General features: G+C 40.0%; 1 protein-coding gene across 2 annotated transcripts in view; it reads left to right on the forward strand.

Annotated features, from left to right (window-relative positions):
* The first annotated feature begins 13,798 nt into the window (after positions 1 to 13,798).
* The window catches only part of LOC144994347 (protein FAM13A-like), a 51,637-nt gene continuing 45,204 nt past the window's right edge, over positions 13,799 to 20,231 (forward strand). For both annotated transcript variants that reach the window (XM_078951972.1, XM_078951975.1), the window contains exons 1-3: positions 13,799 to 13,949; positions 17,109 to 17,304; positions 19,595 to 19,804. In XM_078951972.1, coding sequence (XP_078808098.1) covers positions 13,923 to 13,949; positions 17,109 to 17,304; positions 19,595 to 19,804 — 433 coding nt within the window. In that variant the 5' untranslated portion in view covers positions 13,799 to 13,922. The remainder of the gene's footprint in view (positions 13,950 to 17,108; positions 17,305 to 19,594; positions 19,805 to 20,231) is intronic.

Here is a 20,231-nt window from a genome sequence, read left to right on the forward strand (position 1 = left end):
ACCTTGGACTGCCATCCGATTTAGTATCCAGTAAGCAGGGAGAGCTCCAGGGACTATGGCTTGGGACTGCAAAGCCATGTTCAAGGAGATAATTCGCCTCCTGCTTCAATATCCCTCGCTTTACTGGATTGACCCGATAAGCATGCTGCTTGACTGGATCGGGCTTGGTCAAAGTAATGTCATGAGACACAACAGTAGTCCTCGTAGGGATGTCACCAAAAAGATCCGGGAAGCAAGAAATGAGCTCTTGGATGTCATTCCTATGACAGTCAGAAAGATGTGATAAATACAGGGGGAGGTTGGACAGTATTTCTGAGTTGTTAAGCCTAGCCACCCCTGGTGTTTTTTCACATAGCCCCAGCCCAGCCGAACTAGACTCTGTAATGGCTGTAGCTATTGGAACAACAGGTGAAACTGAAGAACTAGCTGTGGACCCCAGGGTTTCACCTTCCCTTGAACAATACCTTTTCATCCTGTTTACATGACATACTCTAGTTTTCTGTCGACGGTCAGGCGTCTTAAGTACATAGTTTGTCTCACTGAGTTTTTTCTCAACTATGTATGGACCAGAAAACCTGGTAGACAACGCAGAACCGAGTATAGGTAAGAGAAGTAGGACTTGATCACCGGGCTGAAAAGAGCGAACCACTGTTTTTCTGTCGAAGTGTCCTTTCATCTTTTCCTGAGAGGAGGCTAGAGTGTCACGAGCGAGGGAACATGCTTTTTTCAGTCGCTCTCGTAACTCTACAACATACTCAGGGAGATGTCGAACAAGCTTCTCAAGATCCACTAATCTCTCCTGTAGAATCTGTAGTGGTCCTCTGACCTGATGTCCAAACACTAATTCAGCAGGGCTGAATCCCAGAGACTCCTGTACTGCTCCACGGGCAGCAAACATCAAAAAGGGAAGGGACTCATCCCAACTCATACGAGAAGCCAGGCAATGCTTGCGGACCATTGACTTCAGTGTTTGATGAAATCGTTCTAGTGCTCCTTGGCTCTCCGGATGATAGGAACTAGATGTGACATGACGGATATTCAATCCTTTTAATACTTCTTTAAAAACCTTGGACTTGAAGTTAGTGCCTTGATCTGTTTGTATTACTTTTGGTAGACCAAACACAGAGAAAAACTTCACCAAAGCCTTAGTAATAACATTAGCTGTTATTCTCCTCAAAGGGACCGCTTCAGGGAACCTTGTAGATGCACACATGATGGTGAGTATAAACTGGTTTCCGGTTTTTGCCTTCGGCAGTGGTCCCACACAATCGACAATGACCCTCTCGAATGGTTCCTCATGCACAGGAATAGGAACGAGGGGGGCAGGAGGAACTACTTGGTTTGGTTTTCCTGCTAACTGACATATGTGACAAGTGCGACAGTAATGAATGACATCCGACTTGAGTCCAGGCCAAAAGAAATGTTTAAGGACACGATCATAGGTTTTTGTAACCCCCAGGTGTCCCGACCACAGGTGATCATGAGCCAGCATCAACACCTGAGGACGAAAGACTGTAGGCACAACCACCTGATTAGTCACTGCCCAGTCCTCACTAGGGTTTCCGCTTGTCCATCGGCGCATTAGTAAGCCATCATTGTAAAAATATGCAGTTTTCATTTTCTCAGCCTCTGTAAGAGAAAGAACAAGCGCATGACATTTCTTAATGGATGTGTCTTCCTTCTGTGCTGCGATGAATTCTTCTCGTGTAGCTGGTAATTCAACTGTTGTAGGACACGATGTTAAAGACTTAGGTGAAACCTTAGGCAATCTGCTAGATCTGCCCTTCACCGAAACACATTCTCCAGCAAGAAAGGAATCAGACAAATCAAGACCGTACTTCTGTGTTTGAGCCCTGGTGACAACACAATGAGGGAAACCTTCAAAACCTGGCTGTGGATTCTCAACACCTAAGTCCACAACAGGGTTTTCTGTCACCTCAGGAGCTGGTACAACCTTTCCACCCGCTATGTCGTTTCCGAGAATGAAATCCACACCTGAAATGGGCAGAGCAGGGAGAACTGCTACTTTAAAGAAGCCCTCAACAAGAGAAGAACGCACGTGAAGAAGATGCAAAGGAGCTGAAAAGTATTTCATGCCAATCCCTTGGACTATTGCATTAGACTTACATGAAGAGCCCTCAGTTAATGGCAATATTCCTTCCCGTATGACAGATTGTGAGCCGCCCGTGTCTCTCAGCATAGTCACCGGCTGTTGGTAGTCTGGATGGCCTGTTTCTGAAATGAAACCCTGAGACACAAAAGGTTTGAAACATGGGTCTAAAGTTTGAGGCTTGTCCATACCTGGCAAACTTTTGAGCAGACCCATGCCTTTAGGTTGAGGTGATGTGGATGACAATTTGCGTTTCAGACCAGGACAATCTACAACAACATGGCCCCTTTTATGGCAGTAGAAACATTCACGACTACCACGAGGGGAAGTTGATAGTTCTCTGGGCTTATCCTGAGGAAACGATCTAGGCTCCACTCTCAGAGGGCGGGGTCCTGCTAACCCTTCAGAATGAGACCAGAACACAGTCTTATGGGTTAAAACAAACTCGTCAGCCATCACTGCTGCCTTTGACAATGATGTAACTTTTTGTTCATTGAGGAACACAACGACTTTCTCTGGTAATGAACCCTTAAAGTCCTCAAGAAGAACAAGCTGACGGAGAGACTCAAAATTGTTTTGAACTTCACTGGCCGAACACCACTTGTCAAAGAGAACACTTTTTTCTCTTGCAAACTCAACAAATGTGTGACCACTAGGTTTCTTGTGATTCCTAAATTTCTGCCTGTATGCTTCTGGTACAAGTTCATAGGCACGCAATATAGACTCTTTCAGCACTGTGTATTGTAAGCTGTCAGCAACAGAAAGAGAGGATACAACTTCCTGAGCTTTTCCCACCAGCTTACATTGAAGCAATATGGACCACATGTCCTCTGGCCAGTCAAGAGCTATTGCCACACGTTCAAAAGCTTTAAAGTAGGAATCCACCTCAGACTCACGAAACGTAGGCACCATCGCTATGTTTCTGCTTACATCAAACCCCCTTTTCCCGTTAGAAACCGCTAAAGCAGTAGCAGTGTCTGCCATCGAAGAATGTGCTGCAGAGTGTTGCAAAGCCTCAACCTCCAGCTGCTTCAGCCGGACTTCCTTGTCCGCCTCAATCTCCATCCTGCGAACCTGCAGGCGGAGCTCATACTCTGCCCGTCGCTCTCTTTCTCTCTCCCTCTCCTCTGTCTCCAGACGTAGCCGCGTGAGGCGAAGCTTAAGCTTAGCATCCCTGCTAGAACTCCCCAATTCGGGGGACAAAGGATCAAAGCGTGGTAAAGTCGCAGGAGGGACCTCAGCTTCCTCTACCTTTCCTGGAGGCGTGACAACACCCACGGCGTTGCTGTCAACAGCCACACCGGCAGTTTCATCTTTAGAGACAGACGGGACACTGGCAACAAGGACCTTTAACTCCACTAAATGCTCTATAAGCTCAGCCCTGAGCTCTCTTTTAATGGCATGTCTAGACACTGGTATACCAAAATGGGCGGCAACACACAATAAGTCGGCCTTACGACAAGACTCAAGGACTTCGATCCTCGGACTATCAAGGAACGCCTGCAAAGTAAAGATCATTATTGATTCTACAAGAATACGCAAACGGTAACAACAAAAAAACCCACTTGCTTACTCCAGGGTTGCGTGATCCCGGACGAGCCCCCACTTGTTACGTCCCTGGGGAGGGCGCAACAGTACAACCATGAAATAAGACAAGTAGTCAAGGATGATGTATATAAATATGGTTTATAATATTCAAAGACTCAGGCTGCTGCAAACAATTACCTGTGGGGGAGGAAGTGACGTTTGGGTTGTGCCAAATAAATAAACTCAATATAACAAAACCAGGCCTAACTCTGCAACTAAACCCATAAATCAAAAGAACAACAAAAGACTACCTAACTAGTCTAAATACAAACATACAAAACATTACAAGAAATGGCACCAACCCCTTACCTGGTGTGTCTAACAAAGTTCAGCCTGCGTGTGAAAATGTATGGGGCCCCAAACTTGCCTGATCACAACCTCCCACCACGTACCTGAGGAAAACAGCTTAGTCAGAAGCATGCAGCCAAAAGAGAGTCAGGATCGCAGTGAGTGTCAGCCAGAGACAGTTCACCAGACTCCGCCAGGCTCAGCTCCCAGGTGTGCTTTAATAGGCTCCGGCTTCCTGGTAGAGGAGCATCACATGACCAGCAGGCGGCCAGTCACAGCTGATGAAGCTGCAGTCCCAGGTGAACATCATCAGGAAATTAACTGAAGTGAAACACAACAGGATGAAAGCAAAGCAGAGGGCTGTGCCTGTAACATAGCCCCTAACAACTCCAAGCTCACATTTTTGGTGCAACAAAAATGGTGATGGAGTTATCCGGCCATACACGATAAGGAAAACGAAGACAAACATGGATCTATTTGTCTGCAAGTGAATGTATCAGAATGTAGCGAAGCAAGGAAGCAGGGCCCAGCAGTGTATTTTCTACGTCACAAATACAATCTTTTTCCAACAGCATTTATTCATCTACTCCTGATTTACAGCGATTTGAATAAAGAATTATATATATATATAATTTTATATACAGAAAGAGTGAGAGACAGAAGAGGCATGCAGGAGCACACTGACACGTTGTCGCAGGTCAAACTGCTGACCTTCTTGGTTGGATGATAATGATTTGACCTGCTGAGTAACGGCCTCTGTCAGACTTTATGGTGTCATTCACTCCTGTTAATCACAGTGAAAGTTGTCCTTGTGAAATTTTAAAATCATGACGATGCAGGAGCTCAAAGGTTTACAGTCCGGCTCCAACTTTAAGTCACTCTATCTTCAGAAAGACCAATTGTACATCAATTTGACATCAAAATTTCAATCTTTTTTAGAAGAACAGTTGTAAATCAGCTGTAGTCATTATTTAACCCTTTAAATGTTTTTATTTTGTGGAAACCAACACAATTTCAGACTGAAAACATATTTTTAGCACAATCAAATCTTTTTATTTAAAATGGATGAAAGCTTTATTGGTCTACCAAACTACGATGAACTTTAAGGCTTAGGTTGTACCGACTTGGTAATGCGTGTTTAAGCGGCCACTTCCACTGAAATGTCTACGTTAATGTGTGTTTCAGGCGTCCGCATTCAAAATTCTCTCTTTCAAGTGTAAATACACAAGTGTTTACAACCGTCTTTGAGCTTTATGTATAAATTGTGTGACTATTGAACACGTTGCCATGCAGTTATATTGAGTCAAACTTTGACCAATCAGAGACTCAGATTTGATTGTGATGCATAGATTTGGTTTATCTGGTGAACCCAGACACCTGGTGAGCCTGACAACAGCTGCATTTGTTTTTTTTTAAATATAGATAAACCAAAGCCACCCTCCTGATAGAAGGTAATCCATATGGACCATTGCACGGATGTTGGCAACAAACCAATTGGTTTCCATGCACTGCTTTGACATTTCGCACCAATTCTCTGTAGGTGGCGGACGTGCTAGTAAACAGTACTTGCTTGTTCTTGATCAGGGTCACTGGAGCCTACCTATTACTAAAGGGAGAGTTTGTAGGTCCATTGTCGGCCCACACAGAGATAAACAACCAGACACATATTCAAATCTTAAGGACAATTTAGAGTCCCCAATTAGCTTGTGAAGCACAGATTTGGGGAGTGGATAGAGGCCGGGGTCCTGGAGAAAGGCCATACTTGTCTGGGGAGAACATGGAGGGAGGGACTTAGCTGGTATTTGAACCAGCATCTTCTGTGTTGTGAGATGAGAGTGTGAGTAGTACACCACTGTTCAACCCCAGTTGAATCAGTACCCTGAAAAAGTTGCTTTTGCCTAATAATCTTCAATAATCTTTTAGGCAAATCCAAAAATAAAAGAACTCAAAAGATGTTCTTACAGAGATTTCATGTTAAAAGATTATGCAGGTAAACATTCCTATGCACACATTGAAAAATGGTCAAGCAATATAATGAGACATTTTTTTTAAATAAACATTCAATTTCTATAAATTTGTACTAATTTAAAAGAAGGTAAATCAAGATGAAATGTTCAGGACTTTAGTTTTCTTGTTTTTCTTTTGCTCTGCATTTTGCATTTTCATTTATCTCTCAGACTGACAAAGCCGCACAGCGCAGAGGGGAAGACGACTTCAGCTCTGGAAATAAATATCACTATGACCCACTTTTGACTGAAAAGCTTAGGAATTTCATCTTTTACCTATTTTCAAATGATGGTGTATCATAAACAATAGGTCCACTATTGTTTAGAACAGTTAAATTCACTAGATTTTCCTTTTTTGACATTTCTGTGTATAAAACTTAATTTGAGTTAATATCAGATGATTATTTCAATGACAGTCCCTTAAATTATGGCTTGGTGTCGATGAATTCTATTTCAATTTCTTTTATTTAAATAACTTCATTAACTGTTAAGTAAGTTGTGTGTGATGTTTTCAGGTGTACTAAACTTAAAATGTGTGAAGAGAATCATTTCATTAAAGTAACTCATTTAAGTCTGTTTCCCTCTGCTTTATGAAACTGTGTTTCACTTTATTTCTTCAGATTCTCTTCATTTTCAATACAACAAGTACTTTTTAGACAAAAAAGTATATTTTAAATAAATGATCATTCCAAATTACAGGCTTTTTTAACATTGACAAACTCAAAGGTTAAAAATAATCAACTTATTTGCAGTGGGATTATTATAAGCTTCAGATAATTAATTAAACGTCCTTAAAGAATAGCTACAAAACATTGAAAACGGTTGTTTAATTGTTTAATACATTTTGCTCAAATAGGTTTTTTTCATTCCCTTTTCCCTCACAAAAAAGGACATAAAAGTTATCACACAGAGCAAAGAAAGAGTCAAAATAATAACAATTTTAAATCAAAACATTGCCATATAATGGCAATTTTATTTTATATCAACACAAAAATCTAATCAAAATAATAATAGAAAATTTCCTTAATGAGCCTAAAAAAATTAACCTGAACATTAGATCAAAATCAAAGCCCTTCTTATCAGATTTCTAATGTTGAAAACAATTCTCCTTTAATAGTTTACACATTTTCACAGAATTAGGGTTTGACGCTTATAAGAATTGCAAAGCCTTACCAAACCAATTTTTTTTTCTTTATTCTGCCTCAAAACTTTCCCTGGTCTTGGAATGAAGTCACTGGCTACGTTCACACTGCAGGCTGAAACGACCCAATTCCGAATTTTTTGCCCCTAAGTGGCCCAATTCCGATCTTTTCATGACAGTCTGAATGACACAGATCCGATCTTTTCAATTGCGACCCAGGCCCCGTGGGTTTGCCGTCCTGAATCCGAATTGTAGCCGTTCTTTTCTATTGCGACCGCCGTCTGACCGGCTAGGCGACTTGATTCCGAACTGTACGTCATCGACACGCAACAAACGTCATCATTTTGCGTTGAAGTAGGCGGGAACGAGAACGTAAACATCAACCATGGTGGACGATGCTGCTGAGATCAGTCAGTGGAAGGGAAGCGAGATCCCCGATTGGATTAATATTTGGGCTGATCGCTCTTTTCAGGCCAAACTCCAGGGCTCTTATTGCAACTGGGCGGTTTTTGAAAAATTTTCCAGATAAATGGCAGAGCGTGGTGTTGAACCTTTCCCGCGATAACTTTTTTTTCTTTCTCCCCTTTCCACCGTGCTCAGAAGCGCGGGGGACCCGAGGCGATCCTCCTCCTCCTCCCTGTTTTCTGATCCTTAGATTCTCCAGAACGGGTTAATAAAGAGTCCATAGCATTTATTCTGGGGGGAACCTTCTTTTATTACCGTCCTCCGTAACACACAACATGAATGCGCGCCCACACTGCCCCCCCCCCCCTATTCTCTATCGCGGCACGCGCTTGCATTCACACACGGGGCGCGCGGGCCCAACACATACACATTTCCATTCCACAACAGTGGGTACAGACGATCCCGACTCCATTGCCTTCTTAAAATGAGAAGATTGTAATTGTGCTGCTCCTTCGTGAAAATAAATTTAATATTACAAAAAGAGCTCCGCTTTTGACAACACTGTTGTTGACATCTGCTCCGCAAACAAGTGACGTCGTTCACCGTTGAGTATTCTTCTGGCTTCTGCGCATGCGGGTCTCGTTTGGGTCGTGTCACGGTCACACTGGAGATCACAAAAGTTCGGATTTACTTGGAAATGTGAACGGTCTAGAAAACAATTCGGATTTTTTCAAAAAATCCGAATTGAGCATTAAGCCCTGCAGTGTGAACGTAGCCTATGTGATATGTGCTTCCCCTCCCCCCTCCTATTCTTCACACCCACTCTCCTCCTCCCTAGTGTGGTTTTGAGCAAGGTGATCCAAAGTGCATGTAACACAATGTGAAGTGGCCGAATGCTTTGCTCTTCTTTTTGCCTGTTGTCACCTGACTCTTATTCTTCACAGAGAGATGAGCCCCAGGTGGCGCCGGCCGCTGCCAAACCAATTCCTGCACCAGTTTATAGATGGACTCTGCAGCTAATAACAATTTTGTCCTACTCAGCCCTGGTGATGATGATGATGGGGGGAGGGGGGGGGGGTCCACTGCTGTTCAGGTGAAAGCGATTGTAATGAATGTTGTAATGAAGAGACTCAACAAGATTCACTACGATATACTTTTCTTGAAGACTTTTGAGTGTTTGTGTTAATTTTTTCGTAATTCTGTAAAAAAAACTGTTTATATTATTATTATTAAAGCCCTATTTGAACTTTTGAATAGTGTCATTCAACGTTGTACTTCTTTCTATGATGTCTATATTTTCAGTTTGATAGAAAAATGAATAGATAAAATGTCAAAAAATGAAAATGATTTTCCTTTAGATTGAGGCAAGTTTGTTTACAAACCAGAAACAAATGAAAGTTCTCATCATAATTTGTGCTACATTTTTGCACCAGATTTTTCAAATATTACCATTTGTTACAAAGGAACATTGCAGAAGCTGTTTTGTTTAGAGGTATGTTAACTTGTAAGCTGTCATAGATGTCAGGATGGGTGCCACAAAAATATGCTTGGTTTGTTATGCCAAATTTTTTGTTTGACATATTCAACTTATAATTTGTTTTTTGTTTTCAGCCAAAAAAAAGTAATGCAGTCTGCATATTAGTCATTTATGACTGAAATATGTACATGCAGAGTATTTGCTGCTACAAATCCACCCCAGGATGGCTGCTATGCCATCTGGTGGTTTTAATGTGCAGGGACAATCCATTGTAAACGTCAGTCTTCAAAATAACCTGAATCATTTTGTGTGCTTTATCTGGTGGTTCAATTCTTATTTTGGCCAGAGACCCTTAACAAGTTGCATTGCTTGATGGTCTCTGTGTAAAGTACAACAGAACTGACGGTTTCCAGCCGGACAGTCTCTGATCTAGCGAGGTGACACGAATCCCGATGAGTTTCGGAGGAGTGTCAGGTGGAAGTATTCCCTCTGGAACCCAGGGTGACATTTCTCTGGCCAACATTGACATTTCTCTCTTCAAGCTGACATGATACTTTGAAAGGCACAGACTGGTTAGCTATGGATGTTCAATATGTTCCCTGAGATGGTCAGGATATAGCTACCCTTGGTTCTATCATAAATATGGTTCTGTCAGTGTTTAGTTTCTTCTTTGACTGAGTCTCTTGCATCAGTTATGTCCACAGTTTTAAGTCAATTATGTGACAATTTCAGTGTTCTGCTGGCTTTTACCTTCCATCCTCTGTGTGCAGCTGCATGCAGAGAACCAAAGAACCTGATTGCCAGAGCTGGGATCCTCTAAGAATTACCCTGACAGCAACAGTAAAATAAAAAATCCCTGCCAGATACCTGCAGAAAAACTGTTGCACCTGCATTCCTGCAGCGTCTGCCTGAGGCGGATGGATGTGGATGACACTATCAATATCACATACATTTAATGGTGAAATAAAGTTTGTTTCACTAATCTCAGTTTATAAACAAACTGTTCACACGAAGAACAAGTGAATAAAAAAAACTGGTTCAGGAAGTTATTCACCTTTCAACATATCCCTTCAGGGGTCATTACAGCGAATCAACTTTTGCTGATTTGCGCTGATGGTTTGGCAGAGGTTTTTTTTTTTTCACGCTGGATGCCCTTCCTGACACAACCCTGCATTTTATCCGGGCTAGGGACCAGCACAGGAGCATCCAGACTTAGGCCCCCTTGTAGCAACAATCAGGATTTGGGGCAAAGGTTCTAAAAATACAGATATCCATTGTGTGCATCATTTAAACGATACTGGCTGAGTGTTGCATTGAGCAGCAGTGCTGGGAACTAATATGGTGCTGAAGTGCAAATAACATCAACAAATCAATCCATGCAAAAACATTTTAAAGATCATGGCGACAATTAAAAAAGCAAAACAAATATTTAAAAAAAAAGAGCACATTTTGATAAAACAAAAATTCAGAAACCAAACGTAAAAACAAACAAAAAAATTTGTTACAGAAAACAAAATACAATGCTAAAAACAAAACATGAGAAACCGGAAAAGTTCGGGCATTGCTGATTGGATGATAATATTCAATATTGCTTCTTGTCAAATAAGCAATGTCCCACAGTACCTACCTTTTCCTGTTTCTCATTGTGTCTCATTTTTAACCCTTGGTTTTGTTTTAAATTTTAACTCTGTTTGCGTGACAAAACGTTTTTTTAAAAGGTTGAGTTCTTGGACCTCAAAACTGTGACTGCAGGACCAGATGGGAAACAGGACTGCATAGAAACTTCTTATTCAAAATGGTATCTATACTTTCTTTGCTGCGTTTGTGGTCTCCAAACAAAATCGATTTGTGCATGTGGATATCTCTCATTGGTAAGATGTAGGATGACAAGAAGTTTTAAAGTGGTTTCTTTTCGTTTCTTATTGCCCCAACAGAACATTCTTTCGGTGCATTGTTGTCCTTGTTCCATTGTTATCCTCTCTTTTAAATGTCTTTCCCCATTTCTCTTTCTTTCACTTCTCCTTCATCCGCAGCATCATCTTGATGGATGTTGATGCCAAACCAATGACAACCTCAGAAAAACTATGAAAACTTTACATGTTCCTTCATAGTTTTTTTCCAATAGGAATTATCATTCTGATATAACCAATTGTCAAGTCTGAAAACAGAGAGCAACATTTAATCCATAATTTTGCATCTCAGTGCTATCATTGAATTCTAATGAGAAAAACTTTCATAACAGTTCAATTTAAAGCTTTTCTTTTGGTTTGCTCTTTTCTGTTACAAAATCATCACCGAAATGCTATTATAATGAAATGCAAACAGTAAATCCTGTAAAAGAGAGGGCGCCGTAAATAAAACAAAGTACTTAATACCTTTTTTTGCAGGTAATGTTTGGTTCTCTACTAGGAATAAATTGATAAATTGATTGATCGATAAATATGTCTGCAAACCCACAAGATTGATCTGCCTGAGGCAAGTTGTTAATGAAATTGACCTAACCCTTTCAAAAGATTGTTTCAAATGAAATAAATCGATTATATTGGTATTGGAAAATACCATTTGGATTGAGACACATTAGGTTGATTTTACTATAATTTAAAAACAACCACCTCAGCAGATAACACTCATGTGATGGCAGAAAAAAATGATCAAGTCATCATTCCAGTCAAATGTGTGGGAACACTTTGAAATTAGCCTAGACAAGTGACCAAGCAGTGTGGCAGAATGTTCTAATAATAATCCATTTTGATTATTTTGATGAGGAAAAACAACAGTGGATTGAACTTTTATGAAACAAAAAAGTGACTGGATTTGACAGTAATTTCCATTTAATAGTTTGTTTGTACACATATTTAATTTGATCATCTTGCAAGGAATACAAGGAATCTGGAACATTTCACCCGTACTGTTCAGTACCAGGCATTTATCTCTGAGTCACACTGGTTGATTTTTTTGGCTAAAAATGTCCTGGATTGATTTTAGGTCAGAAAATCGGATGGAATCAATGAACCAATATCGACTGAATCATATCGTCAACCACAAATGATGTTATGACTCTAATTTATGTTAAAATGGATCGTTACGCCTCACAATCTGTAACCAACAATTGTTAGAAACTAAATCTAATTTTGTAACCTGTCCCCAAAAGTAACTGCTGAGATGAACCAAACCATCACTGAGTTGCAATGATTCTGCACTTATGAAAACCTTCAGGAGAAATGTCCTCGAATGAATTTAAGTCTTCCTCCAAGGTTAAATAAACATTAGGGAGTCTGTTCTTCACAGTTTGAGAGGAGATTTAACAACTATTCACTGTCCTAACAAATTCCAATCATTATGTAAGTGTTCTGGCGTCTCACAAATGGGTTTCACTTTAGCATACCAACAGTTTTGTTTGTGGTCATTCAGCCTTGACCGGATGTGGCTGCAGCTCTGTTTACAGGCATGATTGCACACAAAAAAGTAAAGATTTTTTTGCTTTAACGAGCCGCCATGATGGCAGTGGGACGAGATAATTCAAAAAAAGTGAATGCTGGCATGTTCATAAAGAACTCTGACAGGTTTTCGGTTGATTACGTTTAAAAATCACTATCAAATGTATTGTCCTCTGCAAAAATGGAATCTGAAGAAAGTAAAAAGACTTGTTTCAAGAAAAAATGTCTTATTTTCTGTATTGTGAGAAAAATAATTTCATCAAGAAATCTTTTCACTAGAGAAATAGTCTTGTGAAAACATGTTAAGGTGACTAGAAATGTCTTTTTAAAATAAAAATACTTGGTAAGAATTTTGAATTTATTTCTAAAGGGCCTGTTTTTGCAGTGTTTGTGTTGCTTTACGTTTAAGTGACTTGGGAGTTCCAGGATCAAAAATTCCCTTTATTACTATTAGTATAAACTCATTTTAAAAAATGTTGACTTTTGCTAATTAATAATATGGCAAAGGATTTTGTTTTTTGTAACATTTCAAGCTAAAATCTCCTATAGATCTTAACATTTTTTCTTTCATAGTTCAGTGTTTAACACAATTAACTGATGCATTTCAGCAGCAATTGAGCTGATAGTTTTATTCTGTTTAATTGAATTTCTTTAATTTTTTTTCTTTTTTAATGCGTCTGCATGCTCCCTGTCAGAAATGTGTCTGAGTTGTTGTTGTTGCTATTGTTGTCATTATTACCATCCATTTGTCACGTTGAATGCACTTCATTACTGACCTGTTCGAACAAATTTTTAATTTAAAGAAAGTTAAAATCCACAATGAATGAGACAGATTTATCAAGTAATGGAAAATTGGGATTCAGGCTAAGTTTACTTTTAGAATAATTTGAGCAAACAGCAGATTAGTTGTGCAGTTCATAGTTTAAATAACGTTATCACAAAAGGTAAATATAAAAAGTTGTGCAAATTCTATTAAATCTAAATTAAAATAAAATAAAAAGTCACACAGTTGAAGTCATCTAATTTCTTTGGTGTTACCACATCGCCTGCATGAGCTGCTTTGGTTCAATCTGCTCCTCAGATCTCAGTAGGGGGTAGTGAGTGAGTTTTGCAGGATGTGTTTAAGTTTGGGGTCACATGACTGAGACGGAGAGCCAATAGGAGAGCTCGGCTCAGGTTTCAGCCAGGGAGAACAGAAGGGAAAGAGGAGGGAAGAAGAGGCAAGAACTAATCTGTGCTCATGGGCAGGAGTTGAGGCTGCCGGCTGAGACAACACTTCTTCAAACTGCAAATCCACCTGGATTACCAACATTTGGATTCTTCCAATGGCTCGTTTTAGGATCAAGAAAATCGGGATACACAGGAACAGTTCAAGAGTGACTTCTGGAGGAAAGTGACAAGAAGGAGGAATCATCAGCATTTCCCCCTCTACCACATTCACATTTCTGGGACTGCAGTCTTCAGTTGAAGAATGGGGGCAGGAGCTATGACCGTCTGTGTGAGTCAAAACTTCAAAGTCTGTTCAGGAGGAAAGTTTTAAGAATGCGCGAGGAAAGCAAAAGAGTCAAAATCAGATCATAAAGGAAGATAAAATGAGCTTTTACAGTGGCAGACATGGAAAATTCCAACCGGAGTTGAACCAACTTTCCTTCTTACTTTGCCAAAAAGAGGCAGGAGAAAAAGTTTCCTATGACTAATATTGCTGGAAACATGTTCATCACAGCTCAAAACGAATCTTTGGTCAATCAAAGTTAAGAAAAATAGGGACATATTTTCTCAGTCAATGATTCAACCAAGAGATGAGGTCACTTCTACACCACTTCCTTAATCCAGTGTCTTTGCAGGCACAAGGTTGCTTTTAAACAGCTCTCTCTCTTTCAGCTCTGCTCTGCTGCCTGTGGAGCTTTTGCCATCCGTTGTTTCAATGGCCTTAGTGGAGAAGCTGAAGCGAGGAGCTGAGGGTGAAGGAGGAGGAACAGGGGAAGGGAGTTGCTGGGGCTTGCTGTCTCCTTTGTGTGCAAGTCAAAGATTTGATGAGACTAACCTGTAATTGTATTGTACAGTACGAATGAAAGATAATTTTGAAAAAGAGAAGATCTGTCATCAGATCTCCTTTGAAGAACAAAGGAAAAATAACTTTAAAAAGAAAGGTGGAAGATGAGCACAACTGTAGTGTCACAGCAGCGTTTTTGTTAAAAAAATGTCTTTGTTCACACAGAAATACTTAAAACCGTCAGTGGAAGTTTGGAGCAAGGGGTGTCAAGTTTCTATGTTTAAACTTAACTTTTTTGCACTATGACATTATGAATACAAAGGTGTAAATGCCAGTTTGGGGCTTCGAAGGGTCTATTATAGATGTTCAATTGAAACTCAGATCTAGTGACAAATTGCATCAATTTCAGATTCTAATGTTTACCAGTGCAGTTGGTCAGCCATCATTTTAAAGACCCACTCCAATAGATGTGTTCTTGTGGCATTGGAGAAAGAAAATTAATCTTAAAATTGCATTTCTGAGTATTTCTTCATCCAAATCCCTGTACATCAGGAGCCGACAAAAAATGCAGTTGGAAAATGCTTGTAGCTGTGATGCAGGACCTACTATGGTTAGCTGGAAGCTCCCTGCTCCGCTCCATTCCGATGCATCCACTTGCAGACAAATAGATCCATACATGTCTTCGTTTTCCTTGTCCGAGTTGGTATCTGGCTCTTTAAACTGTACGGCAAGGATAGTTCTGATATTGCATGCCATTTTTGTTGCACCGGTAATTTTAGGTTGGGGGGTGTGAGGGGCTGTAAGCGAGCGGGCGAGAGTGTAAGTAAGGGATGATGGGAAGTGAGGGCACGCTTACTCCGGGCAGACACTTCCATCCAAAACTCATAGGGAAATTTCTGATGAACTACTGCTGCTCTGCAGAAACAATGTGTTAGAAAACAACACAGATTTTTGATTGGAGTGGGATTTTAAGATATCTTTGTGTGTTTTTGTTAGAATTCCACACACTGTCATGCGCATATAAGCAAAACTAGTGTATGTTTTCCTCAGGGTGTGCATGATGGTAGAGACAGATTAAGGGGGCATCTGTTCCTTCTGTGCGATCAAACCAAGCTCAGACCAGCTTAACTCTTTAACACATGAAGCAGTTTACTACTCCGCATTTGTACACAAAAGCGTAGCGAGTGTTTTGTAAAAGGTGTATATTATTTTCCATTTTTTTCTCTTATTCTAGTATATCTGCCACATTTAGCTAAATCAATGTTAGATCCTATTAAAAGGGCATAGAGGTTAGTGTAGTAAATTTTCCATTCACCAAGCAGGTGCAGTCAAGTATCTTTACGCTGCTGCCAGATGGTCTCACTCGGCCACGATTCCATCAATCACTCTGCTTGGAGAGGCTTCTCACTCAGATGCTGCATTGAAGATGTTGTGGTAAAAGTGTTGGAACTGATAAGTCAAGGTGAAATTTATGCAGGAAAATAACCCATGCTGTTTAGCTTTATAGAGAGTATAGCTGTTGGCTCCTTCCACCCACTAAATTCTTTGCTTTAATGAATCGAACAGGCTGAATGGTTGTCAGATTAGTGTGTCAGTCCACTTGTTTAAACAGATGAACTTCTGGCAGCTTTGCAGACAAACATTTGTTTTTTCCAAATTTTAGTGAAATAACTTTCAGCCTTTTCTCTCTTCATGAATATCGGTAATGCGAATATTGCGTGTACCTGTCTATGTGCAGTAATCCTGGGATTGTTTGAATCTGTAACGTTTCAGAATATTTTTATTATATTTAAGAGTAGATGAAACAAGGATTAATATATAGTGTGGGGTCTGATTCTACATTTAGTTATTCTACATTTAAAAGCTCGACTTCTGCCTACTCCCTTCCCAGCATGCCTAAATTGCTTTGCTGGAATTTTTTCTTTTGTTATTATAGTTGTTTAAGCTCTGATGGTGATTTTTTGTTCACTTTTTTCATTTTGATGTTGATTTTTGAAGTTTTTTTTTAAATGTTAGCAAAAGATTCCAAAGATCTCCCCTTAAACTGAAGAGACTTGATCTCTTCTTCATAAATTGAACGGAAGGGTCAGAATTTGTTGATATCTGTTGAAGCATTAAATTCAGTTTCGCCACCAACTCCAGCAACAGTTTAAAAATATATTTACAAACTCATGTGACTAAGAAAAAATGTATCAGAATTAATTAAGTCAGCATATTATCTTTAGTAATATTTAGATGTGTTGCTGTTATTTTTGACTAACAAACTCCAATGGTTTTCTCCTGAGCCTTTGATCCCACTTCCTTGTAATTTCATATATTATTTCAGGAAGCATTTATCACAGCTGATTATATTTGACTGTGTGTAAAAGTATCATCACTTGTGTGCTATTTTTGCTAGCGCACAAGTTTGTGATGGTGGTTTTATCCTGTCAAACAGCGTTGACATCAAAGGCGTTGCCTGGCAACCTGAAATTTGTGGTAGCAACACACTCTGAGTCAACCCTTGCTGCTCTCCAGCACTCAGCACTCTATGTCCTTTAAGAGGATGACAGAGCAAATGCAGGAAGTGCACACGAATACTCTCTGCAGAGTCTCTGCTGTAACACACTGATCCCATGGCTGTGGTTTCATCAGCTGATCCCTGTTCTCTGCTCCCTCCTGCAGCACAGCAAGGCAGCAGTGCAGGTCAAGGAGGACATGAAGAAGATGGTTCAGATACCCATCCTTAGATCCAGAGCAGTGGCTGCCCAGCACACCAAACTGTTTGGAGCATCCCTGCTTGAGCTGCGAGAGCAGGGTCTGGAGGAGGAAGGAGTACCGTTCGTGGTGAAGAGGATGGTGGAGCATCTCGCCAAACACGGTAAGACAAGGGAAAGTGAAGCAGCAGAACAGCAGTTCACATGACCTGTGAGCAAGACTTCAGGTGATGCATCAGTTCAGCTGCTGCTCCAATCCAAATTTCCTGAGTGGATTATTTAGCAAAGATTTGCGTCTAAGCGGAAACTCTGTGGATGGATGACAAAAGTAAGCAGTTCCTTCTCTCAAGTTTTTATCGCTGTCCTGATTTTTTCGTGATTAACAAGCATAACAGCTGTTTTCAGTAAGAAGATGGAAATTAAAAAGGATGAACAACTAACATAGAAATAAATTAAGCAACATGTTTGTTTATTGAACTCGGAGATCTTATTGGAGTATATTATTTTTTTATTTTGGAAAAATAGGTAACATGTTTTGCTTAAGTTTATGTATTATGTCTTGCAAAATTTGAAAAAAACAGAACTCCACAGGCTGTACTGACCTGGTCACATGTTTCTGTACTAATTCTGTTTGTTTGAGAGCTGAGCTAATTGTTTCCTAAGAGTTTATGACACTGCTCCAAAGCAATACTATGAAAAACACAAAAAGTAAAGCTGTGACTACTCCATACCCAACTTCTGTTGACTCCACGTTTAAGGATTTTACTCTCTATTCTACCTCTTGCACTCAAATGGTAAAGAAAACAGATTTTTAAAAGAAGTTACCTAATGTCTTGTCGTTGTCCAGGTTTACCAACACATGTTTACATGTTTCTCTGATCCATAATTGAGATCTGCCGACCCTTTCCAGTGTATTCATTTCCATAAATTGGAGTTCCAGCTCACAAAGCCCACCTAACAGGATTGTCGAAAATTTGGAAAACTGTGGAGAAATGTGCTCAAATTTCACAGGACGTGACTGCTTCAAACATCTGCGAAACTCAAAGCTCACACACAGGTTCCTCAGATGTCATCAAATTGGTTCAGTTTGGTTCAAAAAGACTTCGAGACATGACGGCTAGACAGAGGAGCATCATTGATCCCCTCCATGCTCTGGGTAAGTCACGAAAATTCACAACTAAGGAGGCTGGTTCACAGAGCACTGTGTCCTCGCAAAGTCTAATGTTCGACCAAAATGTGGCAGAAGATGCACCAGCAAAGAGACCACCGTGGCCTTCAGCGGATATTAAGGGGATAAGATTCAAGAGCCTGCAAACATCCAGAAAGAGTGGAATAAGGCGGAGGAAAAGTTTAAATAACCAACACATTCAGATGCATTTGGGAGATGGGCTACAACTGTTGGGTTCTTTAGGTAAAGAAACTTTTGAGTCTGGACCAATGGAGCAAATGTCTCAACTGGGCCAAGGAGAAGAAGGCTTGGACTGTTTGGTCATACGGTGCTCCAAGGTCCAAGTTTTCTGATGAAAGGGAATCAAGGTCCAAGGGTTTGGAGGAAGATTGGTGAGGAGCAGAACCCAAAAAGGTCCAGAGTGAAATCTCCACAGTCAGTCATGATTTGGGCTGCAAAGTTCAGCGCTGGTGTTGGTAAACTCTGCTTTCTTCAATCCAAAATCGATGCAACAGTCTAGCAGAATGTCAGAGGACTTCATGATTCCGTCTGCTGAGGATCTGGATGGAGATGCAGATTTCATCTTCCATTGGGATCGGGCCTCTGCCCAAACTATTGAAGTATTGAAGATGGTCATGTCGTTTTGAAAATAGTTCATTCTGATTGATTTGATGTGATCATAATCTCTGTTTTTATCTTTTTGCAAAAACTGAGCAGTAAATGGTGATTTTTCCACAGTTTTCTAATTTCTTGAAATCTTATTTTTGTGGGTTTTATGAGCTGGAACTCTAATTTATGTAAAAATATAAACATATATCCCAGTACTTGAAATCAATAAAACAGTGGGCTCTGAATCTATAGTTTAAGAAGGCTAAATCTTTTGAATGGTATAATGGAAATGAATACATATTTCGATGATATTCTATTTTTTTGGTAAAGGTCTGTCAGTATATTATTTCTATTCACAATTGATACCTTTAACAAATTATGGACACAGCCTTAATTTTTAATTGATTAACTAATAACACAAATTAGTGAAGAACATTTTATTTGGCGAATTCCAAACACTTCATGTAACAAAAAAAAACACCTTAAATGGTGTTTTCAAAAGGTATTTTTGTCTTTTGTGGTTTAGATATGTAAATATTTCTGTTTTTGATTCATTTTTCACACTGACATGTCAAAGGCGTATTTTTCCTCTTCTGTTACATAAGCATTATAAAGAAGCATCTAGTTCGATCTTGATGAGGTGTCATCCTGAGTGCTCTGAATCTTGTTTTCTGCAGCGCTGCATCAGGAGGGCTTGTTCAGGATAAACGGGAACGTCCGTGCTGTGGAGACCCTCAAACTGCGGCTGGAGAGCGGGGATGATGTGGACCTGCTCTCCGAGTCCGACTCGTCTACTGTGGCCAGCTTGCTCAAAAAATACCTGAGAGATCTGCCGGGGGGCCTGGTGGACTCGGCAGTCCAGCAGGCTCTGATCCAGAACTACAGAGGTAAAACATCAGCCTGTCGTTGTCTGTACTACTTCTGATTCATTCTTAGACTAATATTATTAGTCTGACAATAATAAAAGATGTCAGATATTAATTCACAGATGATTTGATAAGCCAAGAACTTTTGAAACACTGTTTTCTGTGTGGTTTCCTATTGTGTTTGTATGTGTGTGTGTTTATAATGTGTCTCTGTAAATCTCCATCTTGGTCTCATCTTACTTAAATGAATATTTTCACACATTTTGGGGATCTTGTTAGTGCAAATTTATAAACCTTAGTGAAGCTTTCATCTTTAATCTGTTTCATTCTTTATTTGTGTAAAGCTGCACAGTGGCCATGATCAGATTGACTGGAATTTCTTCCAGGAAAACACTAAAACAGTATAGATTTTATGCATGACTCCTCATAAGATGTACGTAAATCTACT

Source organism: Oryzias latipes, chromosome 1 (genome assembly GCF_053564925.1).
Source record: "Oryzias latipes strain Hd-rR chromosome 1, Olatipes_Hd-rR_3.1".
In the NCBI taxonomy this organism is placed as follows: domain Eukaryota; kingdom Metazoa; phylum Chordata; class Actinopteri; order Beloniformes; family Adrianichthyidae; genus Oryzias; species Oryzias latipes.